Raw genomic sequence first — 20,259 nt, forward strand, 5'->3', positions numbered from 1 at the left:
GTATCGTCACACTTGGCTGCACTGTTCGTTAGTATCGTTCTTGTACGCCCCTTTGGAAACGCACAACCAAAACAAGCGTTTTTATCTCATAACCTCAATTGTATCATGTAAACAAAATCAGCTGTTGGTAGTTGAATGAATTTGCCGGTGTTTCTTTGAATTTCGAGTGCTCGGGTCTATTTTGCAAAACCAGAAAAAACAGTGTATTTTTGGCTATTTAGTGTTTGTGCTAAAAGTGATCGTTCACAAAATACATTCCAAAATCGAGTGAATTTATAGTGCCACATTATAGACAATCAGTTTCCGGTGAGTTGTGTTTTTTTTTCTAGTTTTAGCAATTGTCCTCAAATTGGACCGATTTTCCCACTTTAACTACCTCATCGCCTTCTACTTGACCCTGTAGTACGAGGTCTTCTCTTTCATTAGAATGGTACATTTTCTTGATCTCTTCGTCAGGAATAATTGGCGATGGGCAATCATGTTGGTCTGTTTGACCGGATGGCTTGAGTAGATTTTGATCGTCTTCTCCTTTTTTGAGACTAAGATGTTGCAAACATTTTTCTACTTCTCCCGTTCCTTTATCATCTGCTTCTGTTGCTCGTGGTGGCGGCGACGGAGGTCCAAAACGTTGGCAGTCTTCTTCGGTAGCCATGCGCAGGTCATCTTTTAAATGACCAGCTTCCAATAGATATTTCTGCACTGTTTCGATAGCCGTCGAAGAAAACATCTCCGGATGAGCTTGCATGTATCGGTACACGTACAGATCTGCGCTAAGAATCTTGAACCGATGTGAGTAGACGATGATTATAGCGCCAATGTAGAAATCTTTTGCGGTGTAATACTCGGGATCATTGGGGTCGCAGTTCGGCTTCCATACCCTAGTAGGGGCCAGAAAACGGCCACCCCTAATGCCTGAGTTACGGACAGTCGATTCCATTATAGTTATAGTTCCATCGGCCAGCGAAATACTCAGCACAAATCTACGGATTGAGTCCTCTGGGTGGGCAGTGTCCAGGACACAACCGTAGCGTAAGAACTTGTTCATGTTGACCAGATAGGTTACAACGTCTTTGCGGGGGCTCTTCGGTGTTAGGCTGTGATAGGAAGCGATCGAATCCTCCGGTGTCCCAAGACCCAAGTAGGTTGGCAGTTTCTTGCGAGGAGTGTGTGATGGTGCAGCGTCTAGACGAACTGCTTCCGGTTGGATAATTTTGAGCACCAGCTCGTAGTAGTTGCGGGTAAAACGGTCACAATCTAGCAGCAGGAATTTTCGGCCATATACGAAAATGGTTTCACCTACGAGGAAATCCTTCGGCGAATAGTACTCAAATACTTCGTTGTCCGTTTGTTCCAAGCAGATTGATGGATACGTTACTGAAATAAAATAACTTGTTCGTTTTATAAATATTGCTCATATTGTGTTGGGAATCTAATAAATATTTTGAAACTTTCTTTTCTAATTTCAAAAGGGGTTTTTTTCAGAAAAAAACGTTGCCTCTTTTGAAATTTATAAGTATAGATGGGTGATGTTACTGTTTCTAAAACTTTCCAATTTTCAATTTACTACTACTCACCCGGCTTTTCTTTCCAATTTTTCGGGAGTTTTTGCTTGCGAAGCATCATCGGGAAGTAATCTCGACCCTCCTGGTTTTCCTTCAGCTCCTTGATAGAAACGGTGTCGTCTTCGAGAAAGTAAAATAATTTATAGGTCATCTTTGCGCCCCCCGGCTGATTTGGCTCATCCAGTAAGCAATCGAAGCTGAAGAATAGGAATGCTTCACTAATATAAGAAATAATCTACAATAAAAAATGGTAACTTACTGCAACACTTTACCCTGATACTCGAGATACTTCCGCAGCCGGTCCTGCGGTACAGGGTACATTTTATGGTGTTTGAAACTTTGTCGAGCACTAATCGATCTCTCGTTCATGGCTGGATCTGGCGGGGGAAATTCCATCTCGTTCAGTTCGATTCCGTTGCTCAGCAGAAACTCCTTCGTAAACGGGTCACAGCTAGTCAGATGAAAAACGTACCCATGAATCTCCAGATCGATTCCAATGTTCAAATCCTTCCAGCTGTACGTTTCACCGAGGCAATTCTTAACGATCTTGCCACGCCGAACCAGACGTCCTTGGGGGTAACCACAATTTTCGATAGCAGGCTCCAGCACCGTCATCGTGTCATCCTCAAGAAAGTACAAAATGTTAACGAATCGAATTCGGAAACTTTCCTGCGCAGATTCGACCACTGCTTGCCGAAAGAATGCACTAAACTTGAGCGTCTTTTGGTCATACAAAACAAAGTGCGGCCGAAATGGTTTCACCGGAAGATTACGCACACGGCCGTAAGTTAGAATCGGATCATATAGCACCGAGTCGGTTTCATTGGTGCAAAAATAGATCGAATCCTCGTTCAGCTGTTCCCCTCCGAGACCATAGATGGGTTTCTCGTGAATCGGATAACCGTTGATGTATTTGAAGGATTGCGGGACGTGATGCTTCTGGCGTAATCGGTCAGCGAAATCATTCCCGGGAAGTTTCGGCAGACCTTCCATTGAGGGTTATACAATATTATACAATCCGTTGTGGCTTAGAAATGTTCTAGACTGTTGGCAAAGATTACCAGTGAAAAATAAACAATCGATTGCTTTGCGTGCCGGTTGCTAGGGATGGTGACTATCCGTTGCAGAGTGTTACTGTGGAAGTGGTAGTGTGGAGAACTGTTTAAGTTTATGGTTACGAAAACCACTTGTTGATTGTTTCTTTAGCTTTACCAGCTGCGCTTTTTTTGGTGTACTTTTTTAGAATTGCATATTATTTAAGTTCACAATCTTCTTCTAAATTTATATTGTTAATTATTTTTACTCCACTTTCAGACAATGTTTCGTATTTCAACTAAAGCTACTAAATTATTTACTCGCGATGGAAGCTTCTTTGAACGGCGTAAATGTGCTACTTTGTCCAAATTAAGGTATGTCGTATTATGCTTGAGTTTATACAATATTCTGCAAGAACAACAATTTTTACGATCTTTTCCCTGATAATGGTTAAAACAGATACTTCAGTTGCCTTAATAACAATAAAAAGTATCATTCCACTGACAAATGTTTCTAAATACTAGGAAAAACTGCTTCAAATTAAATACTAAAAACATTTCTGAAAACCAGTAAAGGTAAAAATGATAAATATCCCAAAGCATGCTCAGAATCACTGAATAACTCTGAAAAATCAGAGAAGTTGTTCATTACCAAATTATTACAGAATAGACGAAAAATTCACTTAATAGCTAGAAAAAGGCAATAAATAAATTAATAACCTAAATACTTCTCAAAATTAGAAAGAAAATAAATAAATTGTTCCTATTTAGGCTCAGAGTCGACTTCCTTAAGTTAGAAAACTCTAAAAAAATCTCAAATTTATTTCGGAAAGAAAAATATTGGTAAGACTGCAGGGCTAGTAGCGAGTCACTTTCAAGTGATTTTGTCTTTATTTTGAGCCTAGTCACATAAAAGTCACTACGCACACTAAAAAGTCACTTAAGTCACTGTTTTACAACAAAATGGTTGCTAAAGTGACAATTTTAGCTTTAAATGTATAAAAACAACTATTTTTGTTTACAAAATACATTGGAAAGAGTGCTTCTCATTTACCAAATATTTGGACGGTTCGGTTCATTAGACCTTTCCATCATGAGAGCTCTAGGCCGCCCAATGTTCTCGAATCTCTTTTTGGAGTGATAAGTGCAGAAAAGATGAACAAGATGAAGTCTAAGAATTGCCAATGTAAAGGTTTATTATGAGAGCTGCCCGCATCTTTGATCATTGGTGTGCGTGAAATTACGTAACTAACTTGATTTCCTTGTTTTAAATCTCTTAGAAGACAGAAAAAAAGCACAAAAAAAGAACCAAATTTAGTCTAAAAAGGGAAAAATACCTTCGAAGGCCAACAAAAAAAAAATTGATTTCGAATGCAGATGAAAACGACTAGAAGTTAAAAATAACAGGATTAAAAAGAACCTTAACAATAAAAAAAAATAAATTTACAAATCGAAGTCAATTGCCAGAAAAGTTACGATTTTTTCCTACTTTCGTCAAATTGTTAACTCACGCCTACACTCAGCTTGAGAAACAAGAACAACAACTAACAATTTGGCTGAAGGTACTAAATGCTCACTATCAAAAGTTAGAAAGCAGTAAATTAAAAGGAAGAATTTGGAAGGCCGAGAAAAAATATCATTGAATGATCCTCAATTCAGCTCGTAAAGGCTTTTGGAAGAAAATAAACTTTTTGTTTTAACTGACAAAGTCGAAAAGAATAATATTTAAAAAAAAACAAAAAATTTTTATTAGGGGGATATTTTGAACGCACCTAAAAATACAAAATAACTAATATGGATATTTGAGTAGGACGTCGTTATATGGAAAAAATAAAACATGATAACACAAACCCAGAATCAAGTTTTTTTTTGTTCTATTTGGGGCCACAAACTCCTGAACTTATCGGAAGTCGGTTGGCTTTGTCTCCGCTTGGCGCATTACATTTCAAAATTGTATGAAGATTTGTATGAGAAAAACTACTTTTTTGCATTTTGCAATCTAAAGAGCTCGAAAATGGCTTAAACTTTACATTTCATGACTTCAAAAGGTAGATTTTTTTTTTATGCCTAACAACTTTGCTGAAGACACTAACGAGCTAGGATGTCCCTAAGAAAATACTATAGCTGTTCAAAGCTGAGTATGTCTAATTAAATGCTGAAGATTAGGGTTTGCAATTCAGGGAACGATTTCCCGGGAAATACCATTTTCCGGAATTCCCGGATCCCGGAAATAGAAATATTAATTCTCGGGAATTGTTAATTGAATCAATTTAAAATATTTGAACAAGACAGTGAGAGAAAAGTTAGGCAAATATTTATTTCGTTTAATGTCGTTTTTTGCTAGTTAATGCACTACTGAGCGGATAGTTGCTTGATTTTTTTCTTTGTTCATCGATAAAATTTTTGAAATCAGTAGATTAATAAAAAATTTTGAAACCCTTAAATGAATGCGACCTAAAATAAATAATGTAATAAGCTCAAAGTCAGCGTAACTGGTGTCTTGGCCGCGATTTCAACGTAAATCACCTTGGCATATTAATCACGTAGGTGTTTGTGTTGTATTGAACTGATTACTTAGTATTCTATCGTTCTCTTCTGGTTGGTCTCGGTATTTCACAGAAAACCTCTGAATGGCGAAAAAGCGTTCCAGTTAATAATTCAAAATTCTCACGCGGAATCCTAGATTTGCTACGCAGTTAATTTTTTGAAAATAATTCACATCGTGTAATGGCACAGCAAATATATTTGTTAAAAATGAGCTACCGTTCAAGCAAACAGAGTTTTGAGCGAATATTTGCTATAGCATATATATGCCCGAAAAAATATTTTGCCCGAAAAACTCCATTCCAAATACTAGCAAATATTTGCCTCGTCTAATGACTGCCTAACACTCAGTTTTCTTTTCAACAAGCTGAGAGAGTTGGACACTTTAGCACGAGCTGGAATCGGTGATTTGGAAGTATTCTCGAAATCGAACACCAGCAGCGATTCAGCGGACTTGGGCCGAGGGGCAAGACAGCTTTTATCCGAGTTACTCTTATGCTTGGGAGTAACTTTAATTTACTCAATATTACTCCGAAATTTCCAGATGATTTACATCTTCGATTACCTTGAGAACAAGAAAAAATATATGAACGGTGAGACCAAGGAACATTCATTTTTATATTTGCGGTGGGGAAAATGTTTAAGGATGGATATTCAAAGACACGAGAGTTTCTCAGATTTGCTGTTTATTTCTCAGGTTTTCTCAGAAAAGCTCAGATTTATCTGAGTTACTCTTTGACTTGGGAGTAACTCTAATTTACTCAATATTACTTCGAAACTTTCGGATGATTCACATCTTTGATTACCTTGGGAGGAAAAAATATATATGAACGGTAAGACCAAGGTTCATTCATGTGTATATTGGCAGGGGGAAAAAGTTTAAGGATGGATATTCAGAGACACGAGAGTTACTCAGATTTCAGGTTTTCTCAGAAAACTTTCTCTGGTTTGCTTAGAAAAACTTGAATTTACTCACTGTCTTACCCCTCGACTTGAGCAAAGTTTAACAGAAGAAAATTGCCTATTTTAGGCTTGTTTGATGACATGAAGACCCTGAAACCTCCTCTTCTCCAAATATTTGCAACAAAAATCAATCACAAATTCTTGACGTGACTGCAACATATTGTAGATCCTTTCTACGTCTAGAATATTGACCTACATATATTTACTCGATCCAGCTGAATGCATAAACTGGATACGACAAGTCATTTCTGATGGAAATCCAACAGACGCCGGTACACTGGTGGTGTTGGCAGAGAACATGATTTTCAGTATTTAATTCCACATATTCAACTTTGAACAGCTCTAGCAATTTAGGGACATCCTAGCTCTTCAGTGTTCTTGGCGAAGTTGTTAAGTATCTAAAATACTGAACTTTAACGTAATGTACTGCATTAGTAAAACATTACTAAGCTCTCTAGAAAGAGAAATGCTAAAAAGGAGGTTTTCCCGTACAATTTTTCATACGATAAACTAAGATCGCTTTTTGCGTGGTTTTTTTACGCGGATTCCGGAGTTTACGCATTTTTTTTCGCGGATTCCGGAATTCACGCGGTTTATTTTTACGCGGCACGTATCCCCGCGTAAAAAGCGACTTTAGTGTAATAAAATTCCATGCGTCAAGCGAAAATAACACCTTCCGGTAAGTTTAGGCGTTTAGGATTGTTTGGGGCCACAAAAAGAACAAAAAAAAAACGCAAAAAAGGTTCTTGAATAAATAATTTGATTAATTCTTAATTAATTCTTCTTCTTAATGAAGGTAAAATAAAATTTATCCCAAAATGTGATTAGAAACACTCTTGAGTTCGATTCGACGCATGACATGTTCTCTTTTTTACACTTCATAGACGTAAGACTTCCGAAAAATACTTACTGATAGGTGATTTTTAACGAAATAAACTAAGGAATCCAGAACGCATATTATTTTTAACTGGAAGTGTTGTCAGATAGATAATTTTTGCAATTAAAATAAACTTGCATTTTTCGGCAAATGCAGACAATTTTATTTTAAACTTGATAGTGTCATTGTGTTCCTTGAAAAATGTTACGTAAGAAACATTTATCACCCCGAGGTAATAATGAAAATTCAAAACTATTATCGTAAAAATGTTATATCATGTTACGGATCGTTGAAAATTTAACAAACAATTATAGCAATTAGAAAAAAACAGAAAACCTAAACTCAGCTCAGAGTCGCCCGAAACTGCATTCAAGAGCTCCAGAAAATACCAAAAAAAAACAGGTCCCACTTCGAGCCTGGAATTATAAAATGATTTTAACATTTGAAAAAGGTCAGTAAACAGACAGGAAATGTTCACAACACAAACCGGAACCTTTTTGAATATTTGCTTAGTTGTTGGATCATATACTTTGTTAATTATTTGTGTTTGTAACAATCAGTCTGATCTCAGTAAATACATAAAAATGTTAAGTACCATATTGAGTCTACAACTGAGGTTAAATTTTCAATTAAGAAAAAAAAACTGCTTTGAAGGCACTTTTGAAGGTAACAGAACAGAAATAAAAATGATTGCAAATTACGCACCAAATTGCCGAGCAGAGCTTCTGAGAGCTAGAACAGAGCAAAAATAAAAGGATCCTGAATTGAGGTACTTCGAAAAAAAGCTGCCAAAGATTAAAAAAAACGAAAAGGTAATTTCATATTGTCTCAAAATCACGATTCGAGCCCTCAATCAAACAGAAAAAACTACGAAAATCTCCTCAGTTCAGTATTTATTAATCTGGTACCGAAAAAAATGGTTTGAAAGGCCAAAAATGACCGTAAAAATGATCTTAGAACTGACAAGATTATGTCCAGAGATCAGATAAGATCAATTGGTCAGAAAGATGACAAAAATATTGCAAAACGAGCTTAGACATTGTTTCAAAGGCTAGAAAAAAAGGATTTCTAATTAGGCTTAGAATAACTGAAAAGCCATACAGGACAAATAAGGAAATGATTCCAGAATGAACATAAAATTGCCGAAAGTGGCCTCAAATTATTCTCTTAAACAGCAAAAAAGCAAATATCTTAAATACCAATATAGTTCACTTACGTGAAATTATGAAGACAAATTGAAAATGACAGAAGCGTTAGTCACCTTTTCGACCGCTAGGTGCGCCACTTCTGATTTTGTTCTACACGACATGCAAAAAGAGTAACTTTTGACAATAATATTACCCTAATGGGTACACTGAAAAAAATCCACATTTTATTGTGAAGTGGACTCGGCTGAATATTTTATAATAATAAAGTTCGCCTATGTATGAGGCAATCATTGGGTGATGTTCCACGGTTTGTACGTTTGTCGACCTCAGACAACATTTTAAATTGTAAGATGGCGACTTCCAGTGACTGGAAAAGAGACGAAAATGACCAAATACCACATAATATGGATGTTTTTTTTAACCAGAATGACGCTTAGAGGCCAGAAATTGTCTCTGAATACCATTTTGAAATCCAAGATGGCAACTTCCGGTTTCTGAGAAACAGCGAGATATGACCAAATATCACCCAATATAAGTATTTCCGAAATCGTGATGATGCACTGAAACCACAAATCGACCTCAGACAACATTTTGAGTTGTAAAATGGCGACTTTTGGTGACTGAAAACTGCCGAAAATGACCCAAAAACAACCAAATATGGGTGTTTCTTTAACCAGAATGATGCTCAGAGGCCAGAAATTGTCTCCAAATGCCATTTTGAAATCCAATATGGCGACTTCCGGTTCCTTAACAACAGTGGCAAACAGTGTGTCGAACAGTTGACATTTCTGCATGACACCGTATCGAAAAGTACTGTTGCCTCACTCGCAGACTTCGACAGCAGCGTTCAACTTCTTTAGCTTCTTTATTTGAGAGAATCGTGTGACGAGAAGCCAACACGGGTGGTTAACGGTTCTCTTTTGTGTCGATCTTCGGCCCGGGCGACATCTCGACTGTCGCACTCTCCGAATGACAATAATTAGCAATAACGCGACAGTTTAGAACAGCAATATAATGGAAAATATATAATTTCTGTATTCTGCCGAAGAAGATCATCAATCGTGTAAACCAGAAGATTTGAATCTTAATAAACTCGTCATTAGTTTGGATCTAAACTGGTTGTAACTTGAAACACGAATGCTTGTGAAAGCTACATATATCTTAGAGCAAAGTAATATTTAAGTTAGCAGCCGTTCGTGCTGAATCGCGTACATGAAAAAGTTACAAGTACGACACAACATATACGATAGAATACCACCCGTGACCCGATATTATATATATTCTATTATTTCTGTTTTTTGTTAATACAAAGAAGTCAGAAAATCTATGTGTTTTAATATTTATCTATAAATCATTCATTTGATCAAACTAATTAAGTATTTAAGCATAATTCAACTAGAGTTTTAAGTGGCGTGAATCTTTGGGTATGAATATTGAAAGCTTTAGAAAAAATACAGAAAAATTTCATATAGTTAAATGTCCCATCCTCTCAAGTTACAAACAGGGGAACAGTCTTTTCGATAAGCTCGTTGTTAAGCTTGACCAGTAGTATGCTCTCTATCGTTAAAATTTTCAAGCTTAGTCCCAAGCTGTGATCGAAGTTTGTATATTGATGATGATAGATGATGCCATGCAGCATCATTGAAGGGGAATGGGTTAGCTTGTGAACTTTTTCTTTCAGAAAGAGTTCGCTGTAGGTAAAATTTTATTTAAATTAAGCATTTGACATTCAAATAAAGAGCAGTACAATAAACGCATGAATCTTACAAATTCAATAAACATTCGCAGACCCGAATAAGAAATCAATGCTAAGTAAATTGTATCCACCTCAATTCGTAATAAATGCCATATATAGCACAGAGAGCTACAGGCAATGACACTGAGCCAGAGATTGTCTTCACAATGACTACAATATGAATACAAGTGAGAGAGAGAATTGTTGTTCATGCTGAATTCGTGACAAAAAGCAAGAGATAACAGCAGAACGTATGATACCTCGAGAGCGGCTACTGTCGCGTAGCGTTTCATTCCACAATGGCAATCACAAAATCTTGCTGTTGTCGTGTGAATGCTGTCGCGTACCAGTACAATTCTCTACCCTGGTGGCAAAAGACCAAATAACACTCATTATGGGTATTTCCGGGATTGTTATGATGCACTGAAGCTACGAAGCGACCTCAGACAACATTATGAATTGTAAGATGACGACTTCCGGTGAATGGGAAACTGCCGAGAATGACAAAATACCACCCAATATGGGTATTTCTTCAACCGATCGATTTCCATCCAATATGAGATGCTTCGATACCAGAATGATACACAGGAGCTAGAATCGACCACAGACACCATTTTTAATTCTAAGATGGTGACTTCCGATTCCTGGAAAACAGCCGAAATGACTCAATAACGCCAATTATTGGTGTTTCTTAAACCAGAATGACGATCAGGGGGCAGAAATTGTCTCCAAATGCCATTTTAAAATCTAGGGTAGTGACCTCCGGTTTTTGGAAAATAGCCTAAAGTGACCAAATACCACCCAATATGAGTGTTTCTTTAACCAGAATGATGCATGAAGCTAAAAATTGACCTCAGACACCATTTTGAATTGTAAGATGGCAACTTCTGGAAAACAGCCGAATACCACTGCATATGAATATTTCCGTGATCGAAATAATGTATAGAAGCCAAGCATTGACCCTGGACACCATCTTGAATTCGAAGATGACCACTTTCAGTGCCTGGAAAACAACGAAAATAACTTAATACCACCCAATATGAGTGTTTTCGGAATATAGGGTACTAAAGGCAAAAGTCGAGGATGTTGTCATTCCGATAAAACCAATAATTTCAAACGATATAAACAAATCGCAAGAAATCAATAAATTTGGAATGTTGAAATTTATTAAATTAAACACAAAAACGGGACGAAGTTTGTCGGGTCTGCTAATAAATACATAAATATTCTGGTTAAAGCAAAGCTGCAAGTGATGAATACGAAGATTAGAACTGGAGAGCAAAAAATTCGGAGGGATAAAAAAAACAAAAAAATACTTTCAAAACGAAGGAAACTAAACATTAAATAATAGTTTTTGCATAACAGCTGTTATCACTCATTATGTTTGTTTTGTTGAACATCTTTTGTATATAATATAATAAAGCTTTTAAACCAATTACAACATTATATGTATCCATACTTAAATTGTTAAATTGATAGCTAAAAGTTGCACAACAACCATATACGACTATTGACAACTATTGTGCGGTTTCTTCTTTTATCTTTTCCACGAGGTAATTGAAACATTCATTCAATTGTACACTTCGTGGCCTGATTATTGAGCTTGAGCTTGACGACCGCACATTTCGTAGTTGCTTCCCGTTATGGATCTGAGCTAGTGAAGTTACACAGGGAACCACGTATATAGCAACTTGGAATTAGTTTATCATTTACACGTCGTGGCCTGATTATTTGAATATTTCTTCTTCGTGCCTCGATAAGCTACATCTATAATATTATCCATATTTAACTCCCGGAATGGTGTTAGTTTTACATACAAACAATATACGCACGAAGTCTGCAACATATTTTTTCTGTGAAAGTATGAAATTGAGTCAACTAAATCTAAAATTGAGTAAATCCAGTTTCGTGTGTGAGAATGTCAACGCTCACAGAAATTCAACAACAATGCACAGTGGTACAGTAAGGCAATGTAAGCGGACATGAGTTTTTCGATGCGATTTTGTGGTTGTAGAGTAAATTTTTTTTCTAAGAACTTGTTTCTTATATTTAGTCTATTTTTATGTGCAAATGAAAATTAGGGTGGTCCTGATATTGACTAAATAAAAAAAAACTAACTTTTTTATTTGCAGAAATAAATGTATACATTCATCGGTACAGTTGTAGATCAATTAATTTTAAGCATTTTTCGGTATTTCTTCACAATATTTAAACAATATTTCTCGCGTAATTTTTCAAAAGGTTCTAAGTAACAATGAGAGATTCTCTCCTCTCTCACTTTGTTTCGTTATTTACGTCGTCATTATAAATATTTTCCAAGCTTTCTTCCCTTAATCGAGAGATTGTAATACTGTCTTGCTTACTATGCATTGAGTGTCATGAAATATGGGAAATATAACATAGTTATTGATCAAAGAGAAAGTAAACAAAGAGAGTCTCTCAATGTTAGATAGGTCCTTTTAAAAAATTACGCGAGATTTGTTCTTTCAAATGATACCAACAAATATTATTTATGCTTGCCCTAAACGGAGACATCAATATATCAAAAGGGCCTCAAATAGAAACAGTGAAAACTCTTCATCTGTACAATATATCGACAATGTTTTTTCTTGAGAATTGGCGTATTTTTGATTAATGTTACCGAAGAAAACTTTGTTTTTAAATTTGAATTGAAAAAATAGAGCGAAAAGACTGTTTTTGGAAACCAAATTTGATGTCTACAAAAAAGTTTTTTTTACAAAGTTACTTAGAATAAGTTGGTCTACAAGTTTGCCAAAGAATGTTTACAATTATTTAGGCAAATAAAAACAAGTTAGTTTGTTTTTATTTCGTTGATTTTAGGACCACCCTAATTTTCATTCGCACATAAATAGAGGACTAGGACTATGTATAAGAAAAAACTTTTTACAAAAACTATGGCTTTAAACCGCAAACCAAAATCGCAACGAAAAGCTTATGTCCGCCTAAATTGTCTTACTGTACCACTGTGCAATGAGTTTAGTTACCTTTTTCACCACAAGAGGGGGTGTTCCCTGTCTGTCTTCACGGAAATATATGGGAAATTCGAGAGTGAACTATATTGTTATTTTAAGATATTTGAAAAAAAAGGCAAAAAACGATAACTTTTTTCATATTACATAAATCCGTTTCGAATCCGATGAACTCTGTGTTTAATTGTCCTAAGTTTTTGGCAATAAAATTTAATTGCAAATTGTTAACCTGCATTTTGCTAGTTTTAATAATCAAAGTTTTTAAAAACCACTTTGGCGACATCAATAAATTATGTAACGCAAAAAAACCTTTTTTTTTTGACCCCCAGCTCCCCTGTGTAACAAACTTTTATAAACTACGCAACGGAGTAGAAAAATTCACCTAAAAAAATGCTCATTTTTGGGGTAAAATTTTAGCCTTCCCAAAGATTTTTCTTTACGTAACGCTGGCAAAATCAGCGCCTATAGTTATTTTAATCGGTCTGACAAGTATTTGGGATTTATTACCATGAGAATATACGAGCAAAGTGCATCAACAGGATACAGAAACTTTAAAGTTTATTCAAATACTAAACTTTTGACTTGCAAACAATTTTTCAGACCAGCAATGCTTAGTGATGTATCGATCTGGTCTAGTTTTCATTCAACAAGGCATGAAACTTTTCAAATGATTCAGACACCACTTCTAGAAATGATTTTGAAGCGTCCTCGTTGGAATGGTACACTCGAGTTACATAGACTTATTGGCGTTGAACCTTAAGAAGGTATGTCAAATAATATTATTACCAACTTGTGACAAAAATCCGCAATTCTCAATTATGAGAATAAAGAAAAAGAAAGCTTCTCTATAAATTAGCAATTAAGTTAAAAATTCGGAGGGATAAAAAAAACAAAAAAATACTTTCAAAACGAAGGAAACTAAACATTAAATAATAGTTTTTGCATAACAGCTGTTATCACTCATTATGTTTGTTTTGTTGAACATCTTTTGTATATAATATAATAAAGCTTTTAAACCAATTACAACATTATATGTATCCATACTTAAATTGTTAAATTGATAGCTAAAAGTTGCACAACAACCATATACGACTATTGACAACTATTGTGCGGTTTCTTCTTTTATCTTTTCCACGAGGTAATTGAAACATTCATTCAATTGTACACTTCGTGGCCTGATTATTGAGCTTGAGCTTGACGACCGCACATTTCGTAGTTGCTTCCCGTTATGGATCTGAGCTAGTGAAGTTACACAGGGAACCACGTATATAGCAACTTGGAATTAGTTTATCATTTACACGTCGTGGCCTGATTATTTGAATATTTCTTCTTCGTGCCTCGATAAGCTACATCTATAATATTATCCATATTTAACTCCCGGAATGGTGTTAGTTTTACATACAAACAATATACGCACGAAGTCTGCAACATATTTTTTCTGTGAAAGTATGAAATTGAGTCAACTAAATCTAAAATTGAGTAAATCCAGTTTCGTGTGTGAGAATGTCAACGCTCACAGAAATTCAACAACAATGCACAGTGGTACAGTAAGGCAATGTAAGCGGACATGAGTTTTTCGATGCGATTTTGTGGTTGTAGAGTAAATTTTTTTTCTAAGAACTTGTTTCTTATATTTAGTCTATTTTTATGTGCAAATGAAAATTAGGGTGGTCCTGATATTGACTAAATAAAAAAAAACTAACTTTTTTATTTGCAGAAATAAATGTATACATTCATCGGTACAGTTGTAGATCAATTAATTTTAAGCATTTTTCGGTATTTCTTCACAATATTTAAACAATATTTCTCGCGTAATTTTTCAAAAGGTTCTAAGTAACAATGAGAGATTCTCTCCTCTCTCACTTTGTTTCGTTATTTACGTCGTCATTATAAATATTTTCCAAGCTTTCTTCCCTTAATCGAGAGATTGTAATACTGTCTTGCTTACTATGCATTGAGTGTCATGAAATATGGGAAATATAACATAGTTATTGATCAAAGAGAAAGTAAACAAAGAGAGTCTCTCAATGTTAGATAGGTCCTTTTAAAAAATTACGCGAGATTTGTTCTTTCAAATGATACCAACAAATATTATTTATGCTTGCCCTAAACGGAGACATCAATATATCAAAAGGGCCTCAAATAGAAACAGTGAAAACTCTTCATCTGTACAATATATCGACAATGTTTTTTCTTGAGAATTGGCGTATTTTTGATTAATGTTACCGAAGAAAACTTTGTTTTTAAATTTGAATTGAAAAAATAGAGCGAAAAGACTGTTTTTGGAAACCAAATTTGATGTCTACAAAAAAGTTTTTTTTACAAAGTTACTTAGAATAAGTTGGTCTACAAGTTTGCCAAAGAATGTTTACAATTATTTAGGCAAATAAAAACAAGTTAGTTTGTTTTTATTTCGTTGATTTTAGGACCACCCTAATTTTCATTCGCACATAAATAGAGGACTAGGACTATGTATAAGAAAAAACTTTTTACAAAAACTATGGCTTTAAACCGCAAACCAAAATCGCAACGAAAAGCTTATGTCCGCCTAAATTGTCTTACTGTACCACTGTGCAATGAGTTTAGTTACCTTTTTCACCACAAGAGGGGGTGTTCCCTGTCTGTCTTCACGGAAATATATGGGAAATTCGAGAGTGAACTATATTGTTATTTTAAGATATTTGAAAAAAAAGGCAAAAAACGATAACTTTTTTCATATTACATAAATCCGTTTCGAATCCGATGAACTCTGTGTTTAATTGTCCTAAGTTTTTGGCAATAAAATTTAATTGCAAATTGTTAACCTGCATTTTGCTAGTTTTAATAATCAAAGTTTTTAAAAACCACTTTGGCGACATCAATAAATTATGTAACGCAAAAAAACCTTTTTTTTTTGACCCCCAGCTCCCCTGTGTAACAAACTTTTATAAACTACGCAACGGAGTAGAAAAATTCACCTAAAAAAATGCTCATTTTTGGGGTAAAATTTTAGCCTTCCCAAAGATTTTTCTTTACGTAACGCTGGCAAAATCAGCGCCTATAGTTATTTTAATCGGTCTGACAAGTATTTGGGATTTATTACCATGAGAATATACGAGCAAAGTGCATCAACAGGATACAGAAACTTTAAAGTTTATTCAAATACTAAACTTTTGACTTGCAAACAATTTTTCAGACCAGCAATGCTTAGTGATGTATCGATCTGGTCTAGTTTTCATTCAACAAGGCATGAAACTTTTCAAATGATTCAGACACCACTTCTAGAAATGATTTTGAAGCGTCCTCGTTGGAATGGTACACTCGAGTTACATAGACTTATTGGCGTTGAACCTTAAGAAGGTATGTCAAATAATATTATTACCAACTTGTGACAAAAATCCGCAATTCTCAATTATGAGAATAAAGAAAAAGAAAGCTTCTCTATAAATTAGCAATTAAGTTAGTTGTAAGATTATTCCTCTTTCTTGACAAGTAGATTTAAATCCCTACGAATTACAAATTTCTATAGTGTTGAGAAGTCACCATTTGTGATTACTCATACAAAATAACTGTTGCGTTCATTTCTGGCCTTTTCTGGACTTATAAGCATGAAGGTGTAATTTGTTTTTTTTTTGTGTCTTTTGTAGACTCCTCAAACGCTCTTTAAACCCCTGAAGATGTAACTGATCAGTGACGAAACGTCGGACAGTATAAAATAAGTTGTTCTACTTTCTTTTGTGACTGCTCAGCCGAATGTACAACCAACATACATGATGATTTTAAAGTAATTTATGAATAATTATTTTGGAAGGATTTGGAGATGAGTTTTGACGATTTGGAAATCTTCATGGACAATTCTCTTTTCAAAAATCAAAAACAACGTCAGTATATGTGATCAATTCACTATGTACATGACTTTAATCTGTTAATAACAAATCGATAGCAGATGGATTTCTTACAGAAGAAAAACATTTGTTAAACAGAAAAGGAAAATAAGATCGTGATAAGTCGTAATTCATTTGTGTGATGTCTCAGCTTATATCCAATCATTACTGGTTCAATGCTCACCTTCGTCGTATAGGATTCACAGAGGACCTTTGTACCTGTGACGAGGATTACCACGATATTTAGCATGTTGTTTGGTCATGTCCGTTATATCGTGAAGCTAGGTCCAATTTAGAAAATTCTCTTAAAGCTCGGAATAAACAACCAAATGTCCCTGTTCGTGATGTCTTAGCAAATTTAGGTTTCCCTTATATGCATCTTCTATATTCCTTCCTCAAATCAATTGACGTTCCTATTTAGTACATTTCACTCAAGCAGGCTTTTCCCTACTCCAACAATTATTTCGGCCCCGTTATGCTCTCTGCGATTGGGCCTTCATATTATTACTATTAATAAGAATAAAAAAAAAAGAAAATAAGATTAATTTTAGTCAGATCAGTATCGTAGGAAAACGTGTTTCATGGGCAGAGAAAGCCAAAAAAAGGAAATAATCCTTATTCAATCTCAGAATCACCAAGATCTGAAGGCTAGGTTTGGACGAGAAAGAAACACAATGATTAGAAACAACTGAGAAGGCTGCAAACATCCTGAAACTGGAAGCGTCAAGAAAGGATAATGAATTCAATTAAACTTGAACTATTGGAAATGTTTTTTAAGGCAATAGAAAAAAAGCAAGTTTTAAATTGTTGGAGAACAATTTACCCATAATATATTCATTTAAGATAACAAGCTCAAGTTTTTCACATAGGATGGGATTTCCAGTTCCTAACCGCACGGATTATTTTGTATAGTTGCTAGCTGCTTACTGTCTTTGGTAAGGTTATAGAAGAAATGCTATTGACTTTATTTATTATGTTTTCTTGGTTATTAGAAAACAATGTTCTTAAAGAAATGTGCAAGTGATACCTGTAAATCATTTTTAGTATGCAACTTATGGTAGTCACACTTTTTAATGTTCATTACCGTAGTTGGCCACACTTGATGCCAACTTGAACTATTAAAAAGGTATTCTGAGGCTATGGAAAAAAAAACTTATATAACTATGATGTTTCGCCAGGAATAGTTTCTAGAAATAATTTGATTTAAGCTCAGGTTCACTAAACGCTCCTTAAGTCAAAAACGCGCAAATACACAACACCACTGATAAACCGATTCACCTGCTAACGATGTCATATGACATCAATTTTAACAATCTGTAATGAATGAAATGCTATCCAGAAAGTTCCCATTTGTTCATACATCAAGAATTATTATTTTCATTTGACGGATAATTTGATTTTTAGATTAGTTTTGATGGCAGCTAAGGGGTAAATATTCCGTATTTGAATCAAACAACTGTTTTCTACAATACACTCAACTCAAAAGTGAAACACTTCACTAGCATTACCGAGATGTAGGCGTGTTCTAATTCAAAACTTTTTCCCCAGTTCCCTGGTAGACATCAAACCGGAAGTCCGGGAGGCCCTTCGAGCGTCTCCCCAGTCCGTCGTAGCCCTCGAGTCCACCATAATCACCCACGGTATGCCCTATCCGCACAACCTCGAGACGGCTCTCCAAGTGGAGCAGATTGTTCGGGATAAGGTAAGAAGAGTTTCAAAGTGTGTAGCTGGGACATTCCATAGTATAAACACTATTGCGGACGTGGGGTCAAACCTTGTCTACAGTCTTCTCACCGTGATTACGGTTCCTGTAAAAGTGATTCTATTAAAAATTCAACAAAGTTTAGGGGTAGGCACGGAAGAAAATAACCCCCTTTTTATTTGAGTATGTTTTAGCTGCAAAACATCTGCAACGGCAAACGGACGGTTGACCCTTTCGGTGACCACAACTGTTTTGATTATTCGTTTGCTCTCTAGCATAACGGTTTCGTTTGTTGTTTTGAATTAATGATAAGTTGCATTGTAGTTTAAATAAATCTGCATCATGTGCTGCATGTATAAATAAAACTGGAGAAAGGCGTTGCCACTTTGTTTACTCTACCAACCCATCGCGACCATGTTTCAGATGCTTTGATTTTGGTTAGTAGGTACTAACTTGTGAATCTCATTTTTTTTGTTCTTTCCACACACACAGGGAGCCATTCCGGCCACTATTGGCATCGTGGGTGGTCGTATTCAGATCGGCATCGAAGGCGACCGGTTGGCTAAACTGGCCGGATCTGATAACCGGCATACAATTAAAACGTCTCGCCGGGATTTGGCATATGTGCTGAGTAATGGTTTGGACGGTGGCACAACAGTGGCGGGGACACTGCTAATAGCCGATATGGTGGGCATCCGTGTGTTTGCCACCGGCGGAATCGGAGGAGTCCACCGAGGGGGTGAGAATTCGATGGACGTTTCGGCCGATTTGGTGGAGCTTGGTCGAACTCCAGTGGCGGTGGTTTCCAGTGGGGTGAAATCAATTTTGGACATTCCACGAACGCTAGAGTATTTGGTAAGATTTTATTAGCTGAGTTTGCCATTTTCACCTAATTCATTGGATTGTTATCGTTAAATCAGGAAACGCAGGGTGTCTGTGTTGCTTCCTATCAGTGTGCGGATCTGGACTTCCCTGCTTTCTATACACGATCCAGCGGTTCGATGGCAGCTTATAACTTGAGCAATGCTGCGGAAGCAGCCGCCATGATAAAAACTAATTGTGCACTTGGCTTACGGTCTGGCTTTTTGATAGGCGTCCCCATTCCAGCCGAGTATTCCCTGGACCGAAAAGTGATAGACGAAGTTATCGAGCAGGCACTGGCTGAGGCAGACCGCTTGGGCATTCGAGGCAAGGATGTTACACCTCATATCCTAGCGGCAGTGTCGAAAATCACTAAAGGACGCAGTTTGGAGTCAAGTGAGTTGTAATCGCAGTTGGTTATGTTGTGTCAAGTGGTTTGATGTTACTTACCTCTTTCCGGTTTCAGACAAAGCTTTGATAAAAAACAACGCGAGTGTTGCGGCTGAAATTGCCGTTGAGTTGGCGAACATTGAAAGTAGTGCGAGTGATGCTCCTCGAAGACCTAGCAGCAAACGTGCGCCGGTTAGTTGATTATGTTATCTTTAGTTTTTAAATCTCTATTTTCCATGTAAATACATCAATATGCCATTTAAAAAGCTAACATTTTTGAGAGAAAAACACAAATCATTAATTGTAAGCTGGTATCTACTAAAGTCGAATGCTGATGTAATTTGAAAGAAAATATTTCATTGAACTTATAATTACAGGTGGTAATTGGTGGATCAATCGTCGATACCTGCATTACTGTGTTGGAGGACGATTTAAAGGTAAGTAAGCCTCAATTTACTATGAAAAAGCATTTGTTCCATCCAGAGAAAATTACTTAGGGGATGTAACAAAACCCTAAAATCATACTATATTAAAAGTGTTATTGGTGAAGTGACCAGATAGTTGAAGCTCCAATGCGGGACACACCTTTT

General features: G+C 35.9%; 2 protein-coding genes across 2 annotated transcripts in view; one reads left to right on the plus strand and one right to left on the minus strand.

Annotated features, from left to right (window-relative positions):
- The first annotated feature begins 131 nt into the window (after positions 1-131).
- The window catches only part of LOC129729470 (pseudouridine-5'-phosphate glycosidase-like), a 106,704-nt gene continuing 86,576 nt past the window's right edge, over positions 132-20,259 (plus strand). Inside the window, exons 1-7 of the mRNA XM_055688061.1 lie at positions 132-306; positions 2,877-2,971; positions 18,265-18,418; positions 18,911-19,273; positions 19,339-19,675; positions 19,746-19,861; positions 20,047-20,106. Coding sequence (XP_055544036.1) covers positions 2,880-2,971; positions 18,265-18,418; positions 18,911-19,273; positions 19,339-19,675; positions 19,746-19,861; positions 20,047-20,106 — 1,122 coding nt within the window. The 5' untranslated portion in view covers positions 132-306; positions 2,877-2,879. The remainder of the gene's footprint in view (positions 307-2,876; positions 2,972-18,264; positions 18,419-18,910; positions 19,274-19,338; positions 19,676-19,745; positions 19,862-20,046; positions 20,107-20,259) is intronic.
- Positions 199-2,894, minus strand: LOC129729469 (EF-hand domain-containing protein 1-like). The gene is made up of 3 exons (XM_055688060.1): positions 1,822-2,894; positions 1,575-1,759; positions 199-1,374 (listed from the first exon to the last, which is right to left on the minus strand). Exons 1-3 carry the CDS (start codon positions 2,553-2,555, stop codon positions 332-334), a joined length of 1,962 nt encoding a protein of 653 aa, XP_055544035.1. The 5' UTR covers positions 2,556-2,894; the 3' UTR covers positions 199-331.

The sequence above is a fragment of the Wyeomyia smithii genome, chromosome 3 (genome assembly GCF_029784165.1).
Source record: "Wyeomyia smithii strain HCP4-BCI-WySm-NY-G18 chromosome 3, ASM2978416v1, whole genome shotgun sequence".
NCBI classification, from domain to species: domain Eukaryota; kingdom Metazoa; phylum Arthropoda; class Insecta; order Diptera; family Culicidae; genus Wyeomyia; species Wyeomyia smithii.

Excerpts from the sequence above, each read along its gene's own strand:
- LOC129729469 (XM_055688060.1), bottom strand. The coding sequence starts at position 2,555 with ATGGAAGGTCTGCCGAAACTTCCCGGGAATGATTTCGCTGACCGATTA. Across the intron at positions 1,760-1,821 it reads TATCAGGGTAAAGTGTTGCA|CTTCGATTGCTTACTGGATG; the intron begins GTAAGTTACCAT and ends CCTATTCTTCAG. Across the intron at positions 1,375-1,574 it reads AAATTGGAAAGAAAAGCCGG|TAACGTATCCATCAATCTGC; the intron begins GTGAGTAGTAGT and ends ATTTTATTTCAG.